General features: G+C 35.4%; 1 protein-coding gene across 1 annotated transcript; it reads left to right on the forward strand.

Moving 5' to 3' along the window:
* The first annotated feature begins 7,214 nt into the window (after nt 1-7,214).
* Nucleotides 7,215-9,616, forward strand: LOC143593175 (putative serine/threonine-protein kinase PIX13). The gene is made up of 5 exons (XM_077072888.1): nt 7,215-7,403; nt 7,839-8,170; nt 8,488-8,623; nt 8,700-8,842; nt 8,924-9,616. Exons 1-5 carry the CDS (start codon nt 7,343-7,345, stop codon nt 9,494-9,496), a joined length of 1,245 nt encoding a protein of 414 aa, XP_076929003.1. The 5' UTR covers nt 7,215-7,342; the 3' UTR covers nt 9,497-9,616.
* The last annotated feature ends 12,638 nt before the right edge of the window (nt 9,617-22,254 follow it).

A 22,254-nucleotide genomic window follows, 5' to 3' on the forward strand; every position in this document is an offset into this window, starting at 1 on the left:
GCCATTTGGAGCCGTTGGATTATATTAAAATTGATAATGACTAGGCGCCACGTGGCGCATAACCCCTGGTAGTGGAGAGTTATGACTACAACCTGTTTTTGTACAAAACCATAACTCTGACTGGGCGCCACGTGGCGCATAACCCCTGGTAGTGGAGCTTACGACTACACATGGTCTAAGTATTAAGTGCACTACAAACCTAGAGTTAAGTTTTATTAAGCGAGCCGAAACGATGGATTTGATTTAAAGAAACGAGCGATATTTTGATATTTAAACTTGGTTTGGTTTGAAACCGAGCGACTTGGTTCGGCTTGGTTTTGCTTGATTTCGTACAAAGTTTCAATTTTTAATTTTTAAAACTTCAAAATATAATTAATTCAAGACTTTTAACTCTATATATCTAAACCTCCAACTTTAAAATGTCTAAAACTCAAAGTTAACAACAAACCATATATAAAACGAGCGACTATGATTTAAATTTGAACCTTGAAGTCAAGACAAAAGAGAGAAATTTTATAAACATATAAAAAACAATATACTTTATATACATAAAATTTATATATAAACTAATAAATAAAAAATAATCCGAGCAAAAAGAATCGAACCGAATCGAACCAAATCGAGCGAGGCTTTACTCGTGCTTGGCTTGTTTTTAAACCGAACCGAGCCGAATGACTCATTTCCAAACAAATTGAAATCGAACGAGCATTTTTCAAGCAATTTTCAAGTAAGCGACGAACAAGCGGTGAGCAATTTAAACAGTCCTACTATCATGTGAATATTTTAAGCCATAACCAAAGTTATCATAATTAGTAAGATAGCAAATTCAAATTACAATTTAGCAATTTTGAAGACATAAACAAGAATTTAGAATTAGATCATTCTCATTCAACTCATTAAATTTTATAAGGGAAGTGTTTATAATTTAAAGAGTGGTTTAGGGTGTTATTAGTAAAGGAGCGAGAAAAATGCAGTGATTTTTCTGAATATTTAAAAAGTTCACGTAACACCATATATTTTTTTTGATATTTATTAAAAATGGTTGTGAGTGAAAGAATGAGAGAAAATATATTGATAAAAGTATAAAAAAATATATTTTTTAATTGTAAAGGAGAGAGAAAATATAATAATTTTTATTGTTGATTTGAAAATAGAGGATTGGAATGCTATTAGATCATTCTTAATAGGACATTATAAGGACAGAAATAATCCCTATGGGTTGGTGCGGGCAGTGGATCCAGAAAATTTAGCCAGCAGGTGCAAAAAAAAGTTCAACCTAGAACTCGCCAATTCAAACTAAAACAAGTCAAACAAAAATGGGACGGGTCAAACCGCAACGGGTCGAGTAAAAAAATTACATTTAAAAAACTACGTATAGGAATGTAAACAATAAATTTCATTAAAGATAAACAAATACATATTACAATTTACCTTCACGTGATTTCATCTTTTGAAAACGGTCAATTACAGTTTCATTTGTAACACTTAAAAGTGCATCTTACATAAGCATCCAAAAATCTTAACTAATTCAATTATCTAAATTTGTCTTTATGATTTTAATTGTCGAAAAACATCTTTAAACCGTTGCAGTTGCAATAAGCAAAACTAATGTTAGCTTTAATAATCGATAAACCAAATGAACAAAGATATGTTTTCTTGTTTCCACCATAACTTTAGCAAGAGCAGCAATACCTTTTAGATTAGCAAATCCTGCATCTTTTCGCACTATCAAAATCATATGGATATAACTCACAAAATCATATGGATATAACTCCACCATAACCAAAGTTATCATAATTAGTAAGATAGCAAATTCAAATTACAATTTAGCAATTTTGAAGACATAAACAAGAATTTAGAATTAGGTCATTCTCATTCAACTCATTAAATTTTATAAGGGAAGTGTTTATAATTTAAAGAGTGGTTTAGGGTGTTATTAGTAAAGGAGCGAGAAAAATGCAGTGATTTTTCTGAATATTTAAAAAGTTCACGTAACACCATATATTTTTTTTGATATTTATTAAAAATGGTTGTGAGTGAAAGAAGGAGAGAAAATATATTGATAAAAGTATAAAAAAATATATTTTTTAATTGTAAAGGAGAGAGAAAATATAATAATTTTTATTGTTGATTTGAAAATAGAGGATTGGAATGCTATTAGATCATTCTTAATAGGACATTATAAGGACAGAAATAATCCCTATGGGTTGGTGCGGGCAGTGGCGGATCCAGAAAATTTAGCCAGCAGGTGCAAAAAAAAGTTCAACCTAGAACTCGCCAATTCAAACTAAAACAAGTCAAACAAAAATGGGACGGGTCAAACCGCAACGGGTCGAGTAAAAAAATTACATTTAAAAAACTACGTATAGGAATGTAAACAATAAATTTCATTAAAGATAAACAAATACATATTACAATTTACCTTCACGTGATTTCATCTTTTGAAAACGGTCAATTACAGTTTCATTTGTAGCACTTAAAAGTGCATCTTACATAAGCATCCAAAAAATCTTAACTAATTCAATTATCTAAATTTGTCTTTATGATTTTAATTGTCGAAAAACATCTTTAAACCGTTGCAGTTGCAATATGCAAAACTAATGTTAGCTTTAATAATCGATAAACCAAATGAACAAATATATGTTTTCTTGTTTCCACCATAACTTTAGCAAGAGCAGCAATACCTTTTAGATTAGCAAATCCTGCATCTTTTCGCACTATCAAAATCATATGGATATAACTCACAAAGTCTCATTAACTTTGATGCATCAAACTTGGAAAATGAATCATACGGATTGAAAACCAAAATGTTTGAAGTAAATTCGTGTTAATCTCATTAAAGCGATTACCAAATTCTTGAATTTCCATATCGATAACACTGTTGAAACAATAAAAATTATAATAATATTGATTGGTGATTGTGTGCCTTTGTCTTTTGGGTCTATAACCAGTGTCATCGACATAGTTTTCTACCATGTTCAGAATTTGAATACCATATTTTCCACAAAATGAATGTACTTTCTCTAAAGTTTACCATGTCCATCTTCACTATATTCTTGCAAATGTCCTTTTTTTCGTTTCCACCAATGAACAACTTCCAAAATATCTTGTTCTGTTCTTTATAGAGCTCGTGAAAATACATATGTGAACCCTAAAATGTGTAACATCAATTGCAAAAAAAATAATAATTTCCAAATGAGTTTAAATAGGCTATCATCTTGATTGCTTAATTTTGAGAAGAAGAATAACCGCATTCATCTCTAACACATATAATTTAAAAAGTTAAGTTTGGAGCACTAAAAAAATTATGAATGAGTCACTAAAATATTTTTTTGATGGGTCACTAAAATTTTTTGGATGGGTCACTTGGGTCTTTGGACCTAATATATTACAAATTTATAAAGGAAACTATGGACTTAAGTGGGTGCAAACGCTCCCCCTGACCGAACACTAGATCCGCCCCTGGGTACGGGGAAAATGGTGGGGAGGGGTAATGATTGAATATGCATTACTCATTACACATATTTTTTTATACTAAATATAGTGATGATAATGTGACGAAGAATGTCTCTCAAGGAGCATTAATCATTGGGAAATTTCTAAAATAGCCTCTTTATAGAAAAGATTTTATGTTTCTCTCTTGATTGAAGTTTTTAGTTTTATCCCTTATGTATCTTATCGCTGGTCGATCTGTTAGGGAATATAGTCGATGAGTTAGTAAAGCAATCAGATAGCGACGCATGGGGGTGCAAAATGCATGGTTGACGATGCACTAGGTGTTAATGTATGGTTGACAAAATACTTAATGCATCGTTAACCATAAATTAGCGCTTAACACATCTTTGATCATGTGTTTGGAGGCCTAACACATCGTTAGTCATGTATTAGGAGGCCTAACACATCGTCGCCTATGTGTTAGCTAACTCGTCAGCAGGACTACTTAACACATTGTCAATGATGTGCTAGAAGAGTGACAATCTGGAAAAAACAATTTTACAATGACATATTTGTAATGTCTCACTATTAAAGAGCTATTTTAGGAATTTTCCCTTAACCATTACATTTGATCTTCGACAATCATCGATGTTAAAGAGTCAAATAAACATTGAGCTTACTAGCCAGATAAACCTCACTTAACCCGGACCCCACTAAAACCAAAGACAATCGAATCTAATGCAATTATGAACCAATAATAATGATGATGATGATGATTAGGGGTGTTTAAGGACGGATATTCGTACTTTCGAATATTCAAACTTCGGATATCCGGACCTTTTGGATATCAGAAGAAAACAATAATTATAAAATAATTTTAAGAACTACTTTTAAAAATATTTCGGATATCCGAAATATCCAAAATTTATTCGAAGTATCCGAAATATCCGAAAAAGTATCCGAAATATCTCAAATATTTGAAAACTATCCGAAAGCTTATTCAAAATATCCGAAAATTATCTAAAATATCCGAAATATCCAACAATTATTCGAAATTTATAAATAATAATTTTTATTTAATAACTAAAAATATATTTCGGATAGCATAGTTTTCAAAATCACTATCCGAATTCGAAAATTAGGATATCCGAAATTTCGGATAATTTGAATTTAGATAACCTAATGATGATGACTAAATCGGTTTTGACGGTGATGTGTCCGAATTGGATATCCAACAATTTTACCAAGTCGAAAACAAATTAGGCCCTAAACTTTTAGGAGCCTAACACACTAACTTTTCCCCTCTATAAGTGGCAACCCTGCTGTAAAGATTATGTATACATGTTGTAAACAATAATTAAAGAAAATAATTTCAATCTAAGTTTAACAATTTAATCATATATTAGCTAAAAGAAACACATGGTTTGAAAATATGGTAATAAAGCCGAGCCGAGCCGAGCCCGAATTTGACTAGGCTCGAGCTCATCTTATTTTGACTTACGAGAGGTTGAGCTCGATCGGTTCCTTTCGAGCTATGCTTTAAGAGTTTGAGCTTGAGCTCGGATCGAAGTTGTTTTTTCAATCTCAGACTTGACTTGTCTATTATTTATCAGTTATTATATATGCGTTTTTAAATTTATATATTTTGAGAAAAAGCGTAAATAAGCCCGAGCTTAGCTTAAAGCTCGTGTAGTACCTTAAACGAGTCAAAATTGGGCTCGAGCTTGACGTGCAATGTAAAATTAATATACAACAATCCAAAAACGGTAAGTTTTAGAAAGTCACAAGGCTCGATCTATGAGCCTAAACAGTTTCCATACAAAGCTTGAGCTGGAAAAAGCTTACCTCGCTTTGAACTTTTTATCAATTGAAGCTCAAATAGCTCGCAGAACGACTCAACTAGTCTGAACGTATACCATGAAGTTTGGGAAATGATACTCTGGATGATGAAATATAAAAATGTCCACCCATAAAGCTATGCGTAGTGGATGAGCTATAAATGGGGGCAAATTGTGACACATGACGCCCAGTCAGCAAGGAGTGAGAATTTGTTTTTGGGGTGTAATGATGTAGGGGCTACAAATTGGGCCCACAATATCTTTTTTTTATTTTCTTTTTATAATTAAACTAAACAAATAAAAACCAATTTATTTAAATAATTAAATAAAAATGCATTAAAATTAAAAAGAAATACAAAAAAATACATAACTAAAAAAATACATAACTAAAAATTAAAAAAATACATAATTAAAGAAAAAAAATAACTAAAAAACAAACTAATATCCATAATATTCGCGCATTTTTCACGTCGTCGTTGAAACAATAATTTGGCTTCCTCGTGAAACCCCTCCGCTTTGAGGGATTCGTAGTCGTCTTTCATTTGACGTAATTCCAACGTCTGATTCAGCTTTTCTTGTTGTTTGTTGGATGCTCGAAAGGTCGTTTCTTATTACCGTGGCACTTGTTTCCAAACGAATGACCAACTCGTTTATTTCATCGGGCGCCGTATTGAATCGTGTTGACGACGAACCTTCCCCCTTATTTTTTCTCGATCTCCCGCGTGGTCGAGGCAACTCCTCTACTTCTTCGTTGTCGTCGGCTATGTTAACATCGCCCGATAAGTTAATCGTGTTGTCCAGGAAGAAGCTACGAGCATCGGAGGGTGTGTTTGGTGTACTCGGATTTGTCGATGACGATGTCGTCGACTTTTTTGAAGGCCGGGATGAGCCGGCTTGTAGGGCGGCCGGAACGGTTGGTGCCCCGTTCCATTTCGAGCAACGACGTAGCTTTTTCCAACAATTCAAACACTAAATACATTTTTAATAAATACTTAATATTAAAAAAATTACGGATGTTGGGATCCTCCGAAATGACGACCCAAGCCCTTGCGAGGGCCACCTCCTCCTCTCGCTCCAATGCTTGTATGGATCACGTTGCGCCATCGGCTCCCCCGGTTGTTTCTTTTTGTGTTTACGGGTCGTCTTTTTGCTTGAACCGGAGGCCCGTGACGTTTGTGTCTCCGGCACCGTCACCGGCTCCGACTCCGGTGGTGGAGACCCGAATGCCGACATTGTGTTTTTGGGGCTGAGATAGTTGGCGTACATGTTTAGGTTCGGGTCGGAAAATTGAACCGGATAGTTCGATTGGTTTAGGTTCATGGGTTCCATTGTAAGTTCGGTTGGTTAGGTTGTCTCGGTTGGCTCGGTTGCGAACCATACGTTTGACCGAAAGCAGGGAATTGGTAGTTCGGTTGGTTCGGGTTGTTTAGGATTCATTTTGCTATTTTTTTTTTAAGAATTTGGATATGAATTGTGTATAAAATGGATATAAAATGGAGAAGAAGGGTGTATTTTATATATATATATATTGTTTAAATTAAATAATTTTTTTTCTTTAAATTTGACCGTTGTCAACCGTCATTTTTATATAATATTATTATTTTCTTAACACACAGCGACAAAAACAACCCGCCCCAGGCCCAATCCGCCCACATATCATCGGGGGGTCAGTGTTTACGTACTTTCTCGCCCGTTTGTCGCCCGAGCCTACGCCCACTGCCCTCAACCTAAGAGAAATGTGACATGTATGATCTGAAACAGGTAAAAAGTAAAAACCATGTAACAGAATATACATTGCATGTGCATTTGACTCGGTCCTCTCCTTGTGGACCCACCAACCGGATAATGACACTGACTTCTTAATCACTCAGATTCCACCCACAATTAAATAATAAATAAACACCCCATTCATTTAATATTAATACTCGGTCAGGAATAATATCTTTATTAATTAATGGTCTGATTTATCAACAAGACTTCATAGTTGATACTCCTGGCATTCATTTTCTTTTTCTTTTTCAACTATGATGTTCTGGATTTGAACAAAAATCAATTGTTTTGAATTGATCATGGGTATTTGCAGTTCTTCAACTAATATAGCTCCAGCTCCCACTCGCAATATAAGTTCAGGTACAACACTCAAATCAGCACTTGTTTCTAATCATATCTCTGTTAACTTTTATCTAGCATGGTGGACCACATATATAGTCTGACATCTAATTCCACGTCGGTTGTTTGAATAGATGTCGGCCGGCTGTGTTATTGAATTTCTTTTAAAGTTTGACTGTTCATGATCATAACGGCCATCTGGAACAGGGATGAGCATTTGGTATCTACTACCGGTACCGCAGTGATAGATTCGGTACGGTATTGGATCCACTTTTCGGCATAGGTACTTTCGGTACCATAGGGTACCGATCTCATACCTAGTCCTAGTCCGGTTATCATCAATACTTTTTTGCTTGTAAAAGTTTCCAAAAAAATCCGATAATGGAATTCATAACTCTAATACGTTTAATATTGAGGGTTTTGAATTTTAATTTAACCAAAATGATGGTGATACAGTAACAGGGAGTTCACATACAACCATCACCACAAACTCATTATCCGGAATCAGCAGCAATGCCTCCGGAAACAGCCTGTTTTCATCGGTAAGCAGCGGGGATGATCTAGGCCCAGGTGGCCAGATCTTGCCTCATCCAAATCTCAAGATATACACCTTTTCCGACCTCAAGTCCGCCACGAAAAACTTCCGAAACGATACTATTTTAGGCGAAGGCGGGTTTGGTAAAGTTTATAAAGGCTGGATTGAAGAGAAATTTGGATCTAAACACAATTCTGTAATTGCTGTCAAGAAGTTGAATTCTGAGAGCATGCAAGGAATTGAAGAGTGGCAGGTAATTTGTTACGGTATTGCGTCTATGTACAAGTTGGTAATTGCACAATTCACTTTACTTGAATGTTGATAAAGATGTACTTTATGTTAGGCTAGTGCTGCACTTACACTTTAAGATATTGAATTGCTTTATGAAATGAATATGATTGCCCAATGTGCATACCACCAATTCTATAGATGGGATGCAAAATGATTAGAACATAATTGTTTTTTATTTTTAAATTATATGGTTTGGTGTACAAAAATTCCTGGATCAGTCACGGGCCTACTGGGTTAACGAATATTATAATAAATTAACTTTATGATTATTTGGAGCAGGCGGAGGTGAACTTCTTAGGAAGGCTTTCACATCCGAATCTTGTGAAACTTTTGGGATATTGTTACGAGGGCAAAGAGCTTTTACTCGTATATGAATTTATGCAACGAGGCAGCTTAGAGAACCACCTTTTCGGAAGTAACATTCGCTTACTAGTTAATAATACTTATTTGCCATGAAATTTTCGGTTATTTTAAGCGGTTTGACTTTCTAGGGTGCTCAACCGTTCAGCCACTTCCATGGGATATACGGCTTAAAGTCGCAATAGGAGCAGCTCGTGGGCTCGCGTATTTGCATACTTCGGATAAGAAGGTTATATATAGAGACTTTAAGGCATCAAATATATTGCTTGATGGGGTAAGTAATAAGTTAAGCTTTATGAATGATTCTATTTTCTTTATTATAACCGATTATCTGTTATGATATTTATTTGGACAGTCGTGTAATGCAAAGCTATCGGATTTTGGGCTGGCTAAAATGGCGTCAGCTAGCCAATCGCACGTGACAACACGTGTGATGGGTACATATGGTTATGCTGCTCCTGAATATGTTACCACAGGTCATTTGTATGTGAAGAGTGATGTGTACGGTTTCGGGGTTGTGTTGGTTGAGATGCTAACTGGCTTGCGGGCCCTAGACAATGGTCGACCAGCCGCCCAACGAAATTTAGTTGACTGGGTCAAACCATATCTAGGTAACCGAAGGAAGTTGAAGAACATAATGGACCCACGGCTTGAAGGAAGGTACCCTTCAAAAGCAGCGGGCCAAGTAGCCCAGCTAGCTCTCACATGTCTTGGGCATGAACAGAAAACTCGTCCATCAATGAATGAAGTGGTGGCGGCACTAGAACGAGCAGGTGATATTAAAGAAAGACCGAAAGTGCCTAGAATACATAGTTCAAGTAATCACTCGCCGTACCGAAATGGTCGAAAACCTTTGCGTCATCAGTCACCCCTTCATGTTATGGAAGATGTAAGCCGAAGGAGCCTGGATTCACCAAAAGGCTCATGATACATGTTAGTATGTTGTTTTTGTTGTTATTATCGGAATGTGGATTTAACATAGATAAGTTTCTATATGTGGTGATTTTGTGAAGATTTATATTAGCATTTTCTTCTATGCTTTTTGCAATAGGGTTGAGTCAAAAAGAATTGGTGTTTGGTTTATTTTATTTGGATATGAGAAATCGAGTTTTTAGTGATGGAAATTACGGAACCCACTATGATCCTGGATAACTGTTGAGATATTGCCCCTACTTATGTTTTTAGCTATGCAGGATATCATTGATATATCGGTGCTTTGGTATAATATTGGCGATATTGACTGATATTTTTATGACCGGTACCGATAATGTCGGCGATAATTACCGATATTGGACATCGGCGATATTGACCGATATTAGATCAATATTTGACCGACATATCACCGATATTCCCGATATCAGTGTTTTTAGTCTTATTTATCAATTCTTAGAGTTCAATGTTAATGTTTTAAGTCTTAATAAGTTCTTACTTGCTACGATTGTTAGTATATTGTAAGTTGCAAAAGGTTAATTTTTTAGTGGTAGAAGAATATACTAAATTATTAGTGTTAAATATGTTATATACAAGAATTTTACATGATACTAAAATTATCGATATCCCACTGATATCTCACCGCGATAATCGATATCTTAGATATTGGTTTTCCGTATCAACTGCTTAGGTTTTTAGTGTGTAATTTGGTTTCGATGCCAAAACCTTAAATCAACAGGCACATCTTAAACCAGCGGCGATAGATTTGTAACCTCCTAAATTTCAGGTATTTTAAATATTACATTTAAGGCTTATGAAATTTTATGTATGTTCAAAATTGAGGTTCAAAAGTTAACAATGTTATCTATAGATATAGAAAGAGAGACCAAATTTAAGGGTTTTCAGGTATTTTAAATATTACTTTTAAGGCTTGTGAAATTTTATGTATATTAAATTGGAGGTTCGAATCTAACAATGTTATCTACAAAAAGAGAGAAACCAAAGTTAAAAGGGTGTGTTAGTAGATTTCTTCAAACTTGTAAAAGTTATTTCCCTGTTATGAAAATCCATGTGTTAAGTACTTAAATCGACAGCTCCGGTTAGACTTTCAGTCCTTTATCCGATAGTAGTGGATGGAGTCCCTATGGATGGACAATTCCGGTTAGACTTTCGACCATAAGATCATGTGTAGTGAATGAAGCCTCATGTGTAGTGTATTATTGGATTCTTTTTCGCGTTCGAGAATCCCCTCCCTTTTTCCACTCCGTCCCGAAGAGTAACTAGGATCAATTTAGTCACGTTTCCATGTTTCAATTGAACACTTTCCGTTATGCGACATGTGACGCCACACCACCATTGAGGCTTTATAGCTAAAAAATTAGTAGAGGATGGAGTCCCTTCCAATCATTACCTCATCATGATTTTTTTTTATTTAAAATAATGCAAATAACATTTTATTAAATAAATCAAAGAAATTAAATTTCATTAAATACAATCATAAGAAATAAAACTTAAAATTATAAAAGATAAAGTTTGGGTAAAGTTTTAAAAATTACAAATTTAAGGGTAGAAAAGTATAACATCTTTGGTTCAATAAAAAAATGTTGGTTAATGTTTAACCCTAATATTCTTCCCAGCCGCTTCCCTCCTTCGTCTTCTCCATCACCTTCCAATGTATACTCATGGTAATTCCCTTTCTTTTCCCTTTTCTCTTTCCTTTCTTTCTTTTCATTTCTTTTCAAATTGAAAAGAAAACATTTCCATCCAATATACTCTTTATTTCTCCTTATTTTCTTTCCATATGTTTTATTTTTTTTCATTTAATGAAACTTAGGAATACAATTTTTCCCAATTTTTTTTCTTTTCTTTCTATAAAAAACCTCTAGAACACAACAATTTTCCATCCATTTTATTTCGTTTCCATCAATAAATAAACTCAGGAACACAAATTAACAAACCAACCAATCACCTTCCACTTCTTCCCCCCCCTTCCGACGCTGTGTGGGAAGCGCCCCCTCCATAGTGTCCCGGGAGATGGTGTTCCTGTGGGGGTGAGAAGCGCCCCACTACACATGCTCTAATATCCACGTGACTCTACAATGGTCAACTTTATCCGAGGGTATGTTGAGAATATAATCAACAATGTGCGATTCTACAATTTTTCAATAGGTGTAGCGATGCTTCGGATGCTAGACCACACTTACCGCATCAAATATATTTTACGTTGATTCTCCTTATGTGACGGCCACCTAACCGCTTCGGATCAAAGCCACTTAGGCATTTCTACCTTTGGAGACATTTGACCAATTCATTAGTGTGTTATTTCTGCATTCCGCTACCCCATTTTGTTTGGAAGCGAACACAATGATCTGTTGCCTTTTAATCCCATGCCTATCACAGGAGTCATTTAACACCTTTGAAATAAACTCACCATCTCTGTCACTTCTTAACAACAAACCCATTTCTTTTTCAACCAAGATTTTAAAACTTAACACTTCAAAACTCACTTTTATTTGATAAAAGGTATGCCCGCCCCTTTCAATACCAATCATCTATGACGTAAACTTACCACCTCCATTACATATGTTGTACCACTTGGTGAGATGGGAGTGATAGGGCACATAAATCAACATGTAAATGCACAAGTATATCAAGAACACAATGTGATAAACACTTGTATGTTTATTCATAGACTCGAACTTACTTAAATACACAAATCCAAACGGTTACATGTAGAAAACTAGGAGAAACTAAATAATTGTTATAAAACATTCACTTTATTACCACATTTAATCCCTAATCAATTAGTTGGGCTAGTGTTTATTAGCATTCATGATATTGACTAGGTGCTTGTTGGAACCTTGATTCTATCGGTTCTAAGAATAAGAAGGATTTAGAGTGAAGCTCTAAAAAAATGACCAATACATTGATCTAAAGAAGTTTTACGTGAATGTTCTCTGCCTCAATATGAAGACTCCCCTCCCTTTATATAAGCAAGAAGAGATTTCAATATTCTATCTTTTGGATATTGTTCTCGGGTCTTTTCTTACATCAACCATACCCCTTTGACTAGTCTTATCTGTAGTGTGGCTTGACCTGAAGTTGGAGGGTAGGCTTGTCTTAGTTTCCTCTTCTTGTCCAGGTAAGAGTGTTGCCTCATTTGGAAAATAACCCTTGGGTAGAAAAATATTTAAGTTTCTGAGTTATCGGTTGTTATTCCGTTTATCCTTGTTGAGCCTGCTCCTTACCTAGCCTTAGAGGCCCACTCGTGATATCACTATGCATACCCAATTGTGGGTAGGCTCTTCAAGTCCCCGTAGTCTATTACTCTTATCATTTATAGTAAGAGTAATGGACTTGTGCCAACCCATTCCCATCTCTCAACCCAAAAATCATTCGTAAATTTGCCCAGTCGGCCCATTATAAAACTGACAGTTGATTTGAAAACTCCCTCACACTTTCCCAAGGTATGCTCAGACTTTTTATATCAAACTTTACTCCTCTCCTTTTTTAGGTATACATCCTTTCATCTCACATTCTATTCCCTTTCTTCTTCCTGATCTTCGGCTATCGCTCTATCAACATAATGTTATTGGACACCATCGTTTAATATCCCAAATTTAGTGCCATTCGCTTCTTTTTTCTTATTAATGAACCATGATGGTTTGTCTACAATCACCTCCCCTGTTTCCATGACCAAAATGCTGTCTCTTTGTTCAAAATACTGAATCCTTTCGTCTGTTAATCAACCATTCCCAGTCCAGACGATATGGTGGACGACCGTCCATGATTGATTGCCATGTACACTAAACCCTAGACTTTTCTAATATCCGGTACAGTTTGACTTCATTTCAAGTCACTCAGCTCAAACATAACCGGTTATGCTTTTCTCAAGTCCATCCCTTGTTTTTTTATGTGTGACGCATTTCGATGTTGTTTGTAGGGCTTTAAATGGGTCCGTTATAGTGTCATTATTCCGCCGATTTTACCGTTTGAAGGCTGAAGGGGATTGGTTCACCTATGAGTGTAGATCCGGTGAAAAACATCCTTCTTGTTGTTCAAAATCCCCACTTACTTCTCCCCTCACGAATGGAAGAATAATTTCTTCTTCGTCTCCTCGTCTTTTGTGCCAGGTTCATCTCATCATCAAGATCCTTCTTCGAAGATCAATGAGCCAGCACTGGCCCGCCTACCAACCAGGAATGGTTGTATGAGTTGCTTGTTGAAAATAAGACCGAAGCTATGACTTACCCGGAACCTTTGCTGCATTTGACCGGATTGAGTAAAATATGGCCTAACCCTTAACTCACCCTGCCGTCCTTGAGAACAGAGAGGTAAGACATTCCTCACGGCTCGTTGTGTCTTAAATTCTTAGTAATATGTTTGTTTACTTGTCCTTGTTTTGTTTGTAACTCATTACTTCTTCTTTTGTAGAGATGAAGCTTATAGAGATTTTTCAGAAGTGTTTTCATCTGGGCTATCCTCTTAGCCTCTTGTTATTCCAGAATCAGGCTCGAGGGGTGAAACGTTGATGGTCCCTCCTAAACGTTAGAATCCCGTTATTGACATTTATGATGCTTCTTTGAAGGACATGCTGAGGAGTGCCAAACACTCTTATTTGGATAAGTCGAACACACCGAGAGTCTTCTTAATGACCTGATGAGATAGTTGACTAGGACTCCCCGGAATTCTCTTTCCCGGTGATGTCTTCTCGCGAAGGAGGGTCAGGCTCAGGTAGGATCCCCCCTTCCCCTATTGTGACTTGAAGGACCAAACCTGAAGTTAAAGGGAAAGGTCCTTTGGACCATTTGCTAGCTTTTTCTGGGTCCCAGATTAGGAGGATCTGTTTGTCCCCAATTGGGCCAACATTGTGGGTGCTTCTAACATTGTGGGTTCTTCTAGTGACAATCCTGAATTGTCCATGATTTTCTGGCGGAGATGGTTCCTACTAAGGGTGAGCAAGATAAAGGTCGAACCCTTGAAACCCGATTACCCGACTCATAAAACCCTTAATTAGACCCAGGTATATAATATGTGTCGAGTAAAAGGTCTCTAAATTTCCCCTTTAAGCGTAAAAGGGTTTCATGGGTTCGACTCTTATGACATGTTTACTAGTGTCACACCCCAACCTAAGGCGTGAGCTGATTGCTCACAGCTCTCAAGATACTATCATGCAATAACTAAAATGACAATATCTATTTATTTGATTTAAATATTCAACATATTCAAATAATACAAATTACATAATTCGTAACTTACAACCAAACAAATTATATTTCAGATGATCTTGTTTATAATTCTTCTAACTAAAATTCTTCACTAAATCTTCATCAACTTGAATTAAATTCATACGATAACCTGCATAAGCGTATAAAATTGAAAGATTCGTCAACAACACATGTTGAGTGAGTAAAACACCAGATTTTAACACTATAGTAATAATATATAAGAGAAAACGCAAACTGATCATGTGAGATAAACATTTAAGCCATAGCATATAAACAATCCACACAAATAACAAAGATAGGGCTAAACCGTTGCCATGCGAATTGAGAATTGGTTACCAAAGATGGGTTGTCGGTGAAACCATTGTCATGCGAATGGACGCCGGCCATTACGATGGTCGTATGATCATACTATTTATGATGGACCTCTCCGAATGCGGTAAGATAAAGCAAGTAAGCAAATAACAAGTTACACATAAACTGATATACACGCAAGGATTAAACAGTTGCACTTTTGAATACTAGATAATAGATAAATACTGTAAATACGCATATGTCCCCAAAAGATTTAAATCAGTAAAAATGGGAGTGAATACTCATCTTAGCAATAAAGCAAAGCGGGAATGATTACATAAGAAAACGGTAAACCACGCTCTTCGGGAACTACCGACGAAAAATCCTAATTAACAATAATTGCGGAATAAATAAATATAATTTCAACAATGAATCTAAAACTAGATAGTCGTTCGGGATTTGATGATCGGGTGCGTTCTTGCGAAAGTTTAATATTACAAAGAGTTATTATTACTTTAATAAATACTATATTATACTTAATAAAATACTTAAATAAATATTAATAAAATTTTGGATAGATTATATAAAGAGATTTTTTTAAATGTTCATTTTAAACTAAAAATACGTTTAATATATATTATTATTATTAATAAAGATTTTTTTTAAATTAGTATTGTAACCAATAAGTAATAAATAATAAATAATAACATAGAATCGTTTATAAATACTCGAGCTTATAATCATATTTTGATATGCTAAATAACAAGATTATACCATTTAATTTAAAAACCTTATTAAACTCTTTATTATAAAAACCTTTATTAATTTAATACATAATATATTCACATATATACATATAATTATAATTATATAGTTTTATGAAAAGGACTGAAAAACGAAAATTAAGCGATGTCGGTTTAGTAAATAAGTGTTTATTTATATTTTTATATTAACTATAATTCATTTATAAGACCTTAAACAAGTTTAAACAATTAAAAAGAAAAAAAAACAAATTGCCATGGTCGGGACTCGATCCCGCGCCAATGGCCGGCTCAGGAGGAACACCCACACAAGCCAACCACCTGATCTAGGATGGAGATGTTTAAAATATGAAAACAAAATTTTATAAGCAAACTGATAAACTACCTAGTTTAAGAACAAACCCTAGAATCATCAATCGTTAAATCCGTTATTCTTTTGATAAATTGAGGTTAGGGTTATTGAAGAGGGTTGAATGATGAGTGAAATACATATAATATTACCTTGAACGATCAGTTATAGAGGGTTAATTTTTAAATAGGCCGATGGCGCAACCTTGATTAACCACACGAATCAAACAACAACAAAAATATAATTGATTATAGGGGTAATGTTGCGCTGCTATGAGGATACTATATGTAGGTTTAATTGGGATTTGGTGGTCGTTACGTTGTATATTCATGAACGGGCTTAGGATGGTTATTAATGTCAATACCCATTATAATTGATCTGTTTCCTAAATTTTATTGTCAGTGAGGTCGCTTAGGTGATGTTAACAATATCCACCAATCAATTCTAAATTTGAGATAGAAATTATGCTTCAAGAAACATGAACGGGTCACGTGTCACATGGATACGAGTATGGGTAATTGGGTTAATGGGTTTAAGGAATATAATATAATACTATAACAGATTTTACAATTAAGTCCCTCAACTTTTGAAGATCTAACAAAATAGGGTTAAAGTTTAGTTTAGGGTTAAATTTGAATATAAATCAAAGTTATTATATATATATATATATATATTAAATAATATATAATAAATAATTATTAATAAAATAATATTAACTCGAATAACACTATATTTTCTTGGCTACATTTCCTGAATATAAAAACGGATCTGGTAATATTGATTGGATAAACCGAGTTGTTACAACTATTTTCTAAATATGCATCAGATTCACAATTTATTTAAATTTTAGGAAATTTGTATTTCCATATATGATTCATCATAAATTTCCCAACTACTTAGGAAAATAAAAATAAATGACCGTACTATTGATTGGAAACAGATTTATGGGAAACACTGAATTTTTCTAGAAATATAATTTGTGAATGTGAATATTATTTGCATTAGTTCAATTGGTTGATAAACTTTCGAAGTAGATGTTACTATGTTATTAAATGAAAGTATAGTTCTAGGATTCATATATTAAAGTCATGTATAAGATATGCAATTAGTAGATACTAAAAAGGAGATGTGATTATTTCCCTTAAATGGTAAAGGGCAGGACCCTTGAAAACCTTATTTACACCCGACCCTTTAATTTTTTAGAGGGTAGGGTCACGAGTTCATGTTATTTACTAAAAGGGTAAAGGGTTTGGGTCGGGTCTTTAGTAAAAGGGTTGGGTCATACCCTTTGAACAGTCCTAGTTCCTACCGTGGATCGAACTTGAGTACAATCTCTAACTGTTTCTCGTATCAGATCAGAATTTGTGATGAATTTCTATCATCAATTAGCCATGGGTTTGGGCATGTATCATGTTGTGACAAATGGGAATAGGTTTTACCAGGAGAGTCAAGTTGAAATTGATGGGTTGAAAAAGTATATAGCTGAGGGTGAAAAATGGGGTTTGGGCCTAAGGAACAAAGTTATGTTGTTGGAAGAAAAACTCGTGGCGGTCCCTTCCGTGGAGGTGGAGTTGCAGAAAATGAAGAATAAGATATCTAGTCTCTCTGAGAAGTTACCTGGGTATGAGGCTTGAAAAGTGGAGCTATCCCGGGTTCAGAAGAGGCTGGAAGAGGTATATCACTGTCTTGGTTCTTTCATTTTAAGTACTTTCCTTCTCATGGGTTATCATTTTTCTATTTGGGGTTGTATAGTTAAAAGCTTTACCCCTTTCTGAGAAAGTTCACCATCTAGCGACTTTTCTCGACAAGGAGAAGGCAAAATATGGGGAGCTGGAGGAAGAGATGAAGGATGTCATGGAACATAAAAAAAGTATCACCGATGATGTCATTAAGGAGAATGACCTCCTGCTTGAAAAATGCAAAAAAACTGGATGTTCAGAATAGTCGCTTATTGGGGGGAGAAGAAGTGGCTCATTACAGAAGGTGTTAAGCATATATTTGAGAGAGCTTATTCATGTAGTGAGCATACTTAAGGGAGGAATGTATTAATCAAGGCCGTGTTTGCTTCAGGATTCCATCATGGGTTAGGAGCTAGTTATGAACATTGTATCGTTGGAACTCCTTTGATAAAAGTCTCTAGCTTCTCCTCTATCGCCGAAGATGAGGCCGAGGAAGCGTTCACTTGTTTCACTACAACTTTCAAAGTCCCCAGACATTTATATGGAGCGTATCAAGTCTCTTGTTTCTATTGTGGATCCCCACTCTCCAACACCCTGAATTATTCCAGATGAAGCCTTTTGTTTTAGTATCATGTTTATTATGGTTGTTTTTATAAACTTGTTATTATGTTTACGTTTCAAGACTTGTTGTTATGTTAGCCTTCAGAGGCAAGACTTTTATTTAATGTGTAATGTAGTTGTTGTGTTTTCTGTAAATTTTTGTTTAGTGAAGTATGTTTCATCCCCTTGATCTTCGGAGGAAGCCACAGAGGTTTATCTACTTTGTTTGGTGTTAATTCTTAATCATTTATAGTGATATTAGAGCCTTAGAGGTCTCCTTATCTTTATTTGGCCTATTCGATTCGATTTGTTTGGCCTTAAGACAAATTAGCTTGATGACTTGAATAGTAAGACTTAGATAGAAACCTGTTGATTAACACCTATATCTATTAAACAATTAGCCGTGCTCAGTTGAAGAGAGTTGTTACCATATATTCCGAAAGAAAAAGGACCTTGGTGAGTTTCTAGCTCCTTTTCTCTACTATTTTTTTGGGGCTGTGTGCATACTCAATGTGATAGGTTAATACACTCATTTATATAGTAATTGTACGATATGTGAATGTTGTATGTATATAAAAAGGGTAAGATTATGTGATGCCATATATATAGAACTATATGTAGGAATGTATGTTTGGTTGTATGGTTTTATGGTTGTATGGAAATAAGGGTACCGAACCCTAATAATATCTAAGGTACGCGATTGTATGGTTGTATGGAAAGAAGAGCTCCGGACCCTAATAATGTCCGAGTATGCGATTGTATGGTACGAAAATATTCGAGGAAGAAGGGCACCAGACCCTAATAATATCCAAGGAAGATGGGCACCAGACCCTAATAATATCCAAGGAAGAAGGGAAACAGACTCTAATAATATCCAAGGAAGTAGGGTGAAATGCTCTTTAAACCGTAGAGATAATTACGTATGTGATAGTAGACTAAAATGAGAAAATATGAAAGTAATAAAGTATGAAAGAATGTAAATATGAAGTATAAAGCATGAATGTATGTATGTATGTATGAATGAAGTATAAGCAAGTTAAGTAACTAGTATGTGTCTACGGATACATATAAGTATGTTTGTGAATAAAATGCATGTTGCATGATTAACTAAAACTTACTCTGCGTAGCTTACTTTTAGTATGCACGTAGGCAAATAGGACAAGGAAGCTGTCTTGAGAGGGACAACTGGCAGATGAATAAAGAATCTATCTGAAAGTTTGGAGTTATGATATTTAGTGATGTTTGAACTTAATGACATGTTTTAATATTCGCTAAATTTTAAGTTATGTAATAAAGATTTGACTTTTAATTGTTCAGCGTAAAGTTTTAATTCACTATGATATTTAGAATTGTATTTATGAGTAAATCCAACACCCAATATAGGGCACCGAGACCAGGGCCTTACAAATTGGTATCAGAGCATAAGTTTGAGAGAAATAAACATCCTACATGCTTAGAATCGAACAGAGAATAGGACTTAAGAAGGAAAAGAAGGAATAAGTCAGTTCAAGAAAGCCATGTGTTGCTCAAGCAAGCTCGAGAACGGTAAGGTACATGATTAAGTTCATGTAAAGAATTAGAAATATATGTATATGCATTTTAAATGAAAGTAGAAGAATGTATGAATGTTGGCTTAATTTCTAGAGAGGAATGTGTATATGCTAGCTTAATTGCTAGGGATAAGAATGTAGTTTGTATGTATGTTTGCATGATTGTGTAAGTAGTAGCAACTATCACAAGTGAAATTACGAAGGGAAGTATGTAGGACCTGGGGAGTAATGTAAAGAGTTAATTACACTTGGCCATTGTCATTAACTACTTACCTTACAAATCATATGCTAAATAATTCCTGGAGTGATAACATTTGTGTTTCCTTAGAGAAAAGTTGGATGACTGCTACAAAGGGATGAGCTGAAGGACGTCGCATTGGACGCTATAGTAGGACACGTGCCAACCAGACACTCTTTTAACGAATGTGTGGCAGAGCGATATACGAAAGCAGTAGGACTCCGACTTTAGAAAGTAATGAAGAAGGATCACTCTTGGAGCTTGTGGTCAAATACACTAAGGGAGTTGCTAAGTTGTTTCACACTACAATGCCAACAATGTTCGCTGAAGTATCAAAGGCAACCAAAATGGGAAATCCAAGTGGAAGCAACATGAAAGAAACATAGATTAGCCAGCTAGGATAACTCAAGACATGTGGTATGCTTGCAATATTTAACATCATAAGAGAACTTGCTGGATCGTGAGTAACGAAGAGAATGTTGAGAAAGTAGAGGTAATCGAGAAGAACAGGTGATTGTCAAGGTATTATAATTGAAAAAGGAACAAAGGATAAGGCTACATAGTGTAGCGAATATGAAAGGAAGGCGCTAGGAAGAATGTAGCCGTATACCTGAGACTTTATGGAAGAACCCACTAGTGATACTTTCGTTAAAATTATAAGGACGGTTAAGAATTGTAAGGCAGAACTTGAGGGACGTGAGTTCCTTGCTACTCTTTATGTTTGAACTTAAGAGAGTTCGAGGTCGTTTGAGAATGAATTTGTTGTTTGAGTTTGAGGCTCATATAAAGTGTAGGAGTAAGTTGACAAGGTTGAAATCTTTAGATGGCGGTACAGTAACGATGTATGGTGATAAGGATGGTTAATAGCTTAACCTCATTTCGATGATAAAAGCTGAAGGTTTGTTAGGGCGAGGTTGCATTGCCTACCTGGCGTATGTTGTTAAAGCTACAGCCGAGACTAAGGACGAGAAAGATGTTCTCGTAGTGTGTGACTGACCAAAAGTGTTCCAAGAGGACCTTCTAGGGTTACCACCGGAACGGGAAGTAGAATTTCAAATAGAGTTGATACCAGGGGCACAACCCGTCGCAAAAGCAGGTTACCACCTGGCGCCGCCCGAGATGAAAGATCTATTGTCCTAACTACAAGAACTCCTCGAAAAAGGTTTTATAATACCAAGTGTTTCCCTACGGGGTATGCTGATGTTGTTCATAAAGAAGAAAGACGAAAGTATGAGAATGTGTATATATTAACACGAGTCGGATAAGCTTACAGATTGATGATCTGTTTTATTAGTTACAAGGTGCTAGTTGGTTCTCCCAAATAGATCTCAGATCTGGTGATTGTCAGTTGAAAGTGAAAGTGGCAGACATCCCTAAGACAACATTTCGGACACGATATGAATACAACGAGTTTCTCGTGATATCGTTTGGATTGACAAATGCTCCAGCATCATTTATGGTTATGATGTATAGGGTATGTCATCCGATATTGGACAAATCTGTCATTCTTTTACTTAATGATAATCTTGACATATTCAAGGAATAAGTCCGACCATGTTGAACACTTGAGAGAAGTGTTGGAGACGTTGAAGAAAGAGAAACTATATGCTAAGTTTTCAAGTGTACCATCTATACAAATCATAAGAGATGAAGTATTTCTTCAATCAGAAAGGACTAAATATGAGGCAAAGAAGATGGATATGGGTGATAAAGGATCATGATTGCGAAAACATGTATTATTCCAGTGAGGCTAATGTGGTCGCTGACACACTAAGTCGAGAAGGTGAAGGAGTTATCGCGACAATTAAGTTGTATAATTTAGTTAGCACTTCGGATTTCATGAGCAAGATCCACGATGCGTAGTAGAAGTTATAAAGGATGAGAGCAACATGAATAAGGAACGAATTTTTGGGTCACACCGAGATTTGAAAGATAATATCTATGATGTGAAAATCAGATTTGGTCGCATCTGGATTCCACGCCATGGAGATCTTAGAGGCCGAATCCTAGATGAAGCTCATAAGTTTAGATGATCGATTCATCCGGGATCCATCATGATG

This window comes from Bidens hawaiensis, unplaced genomic scaffold (genome assembly GCF_021521415.1).
Source record: "Bidens hawaiensis isolate Kalapana, Puna unplaced genomic scaffold, B.hawaiensis_p1.1 tig00041761_1, whole genome shotgun sequence".
Taxonomy (NCBI): domain Eukaryota; kingdom Viridiplantae; phylum Streptophyta; class Magnoliopsida; order Asterales; family Asteraceae; genus Bidens; species Bidens hawaiensis.

Coding starts and splice junctions, on each gene's coding strand:
- LOC143593175 (XM_077072888.1), top strand. CDS start 7,343: ATGGGTATTTGCAGTTCTTCAACTAATATAGCTCCAGCTCCCACTCGC. Junction 8,171..8,487: donor AAGGAATTGAAGAGTGGCAG/GTAATTTGTTAC, acceptor TATTTGGAGCAG/GCGGAGGTGAACTTCTTAGG. Junction 8,843..8,923: donor CAAATATATTGCTTGATGGG/GTAAGTAATAAG, acceptor TTATTTGGACAG/TCGTGTAATGCAAAGCTATC.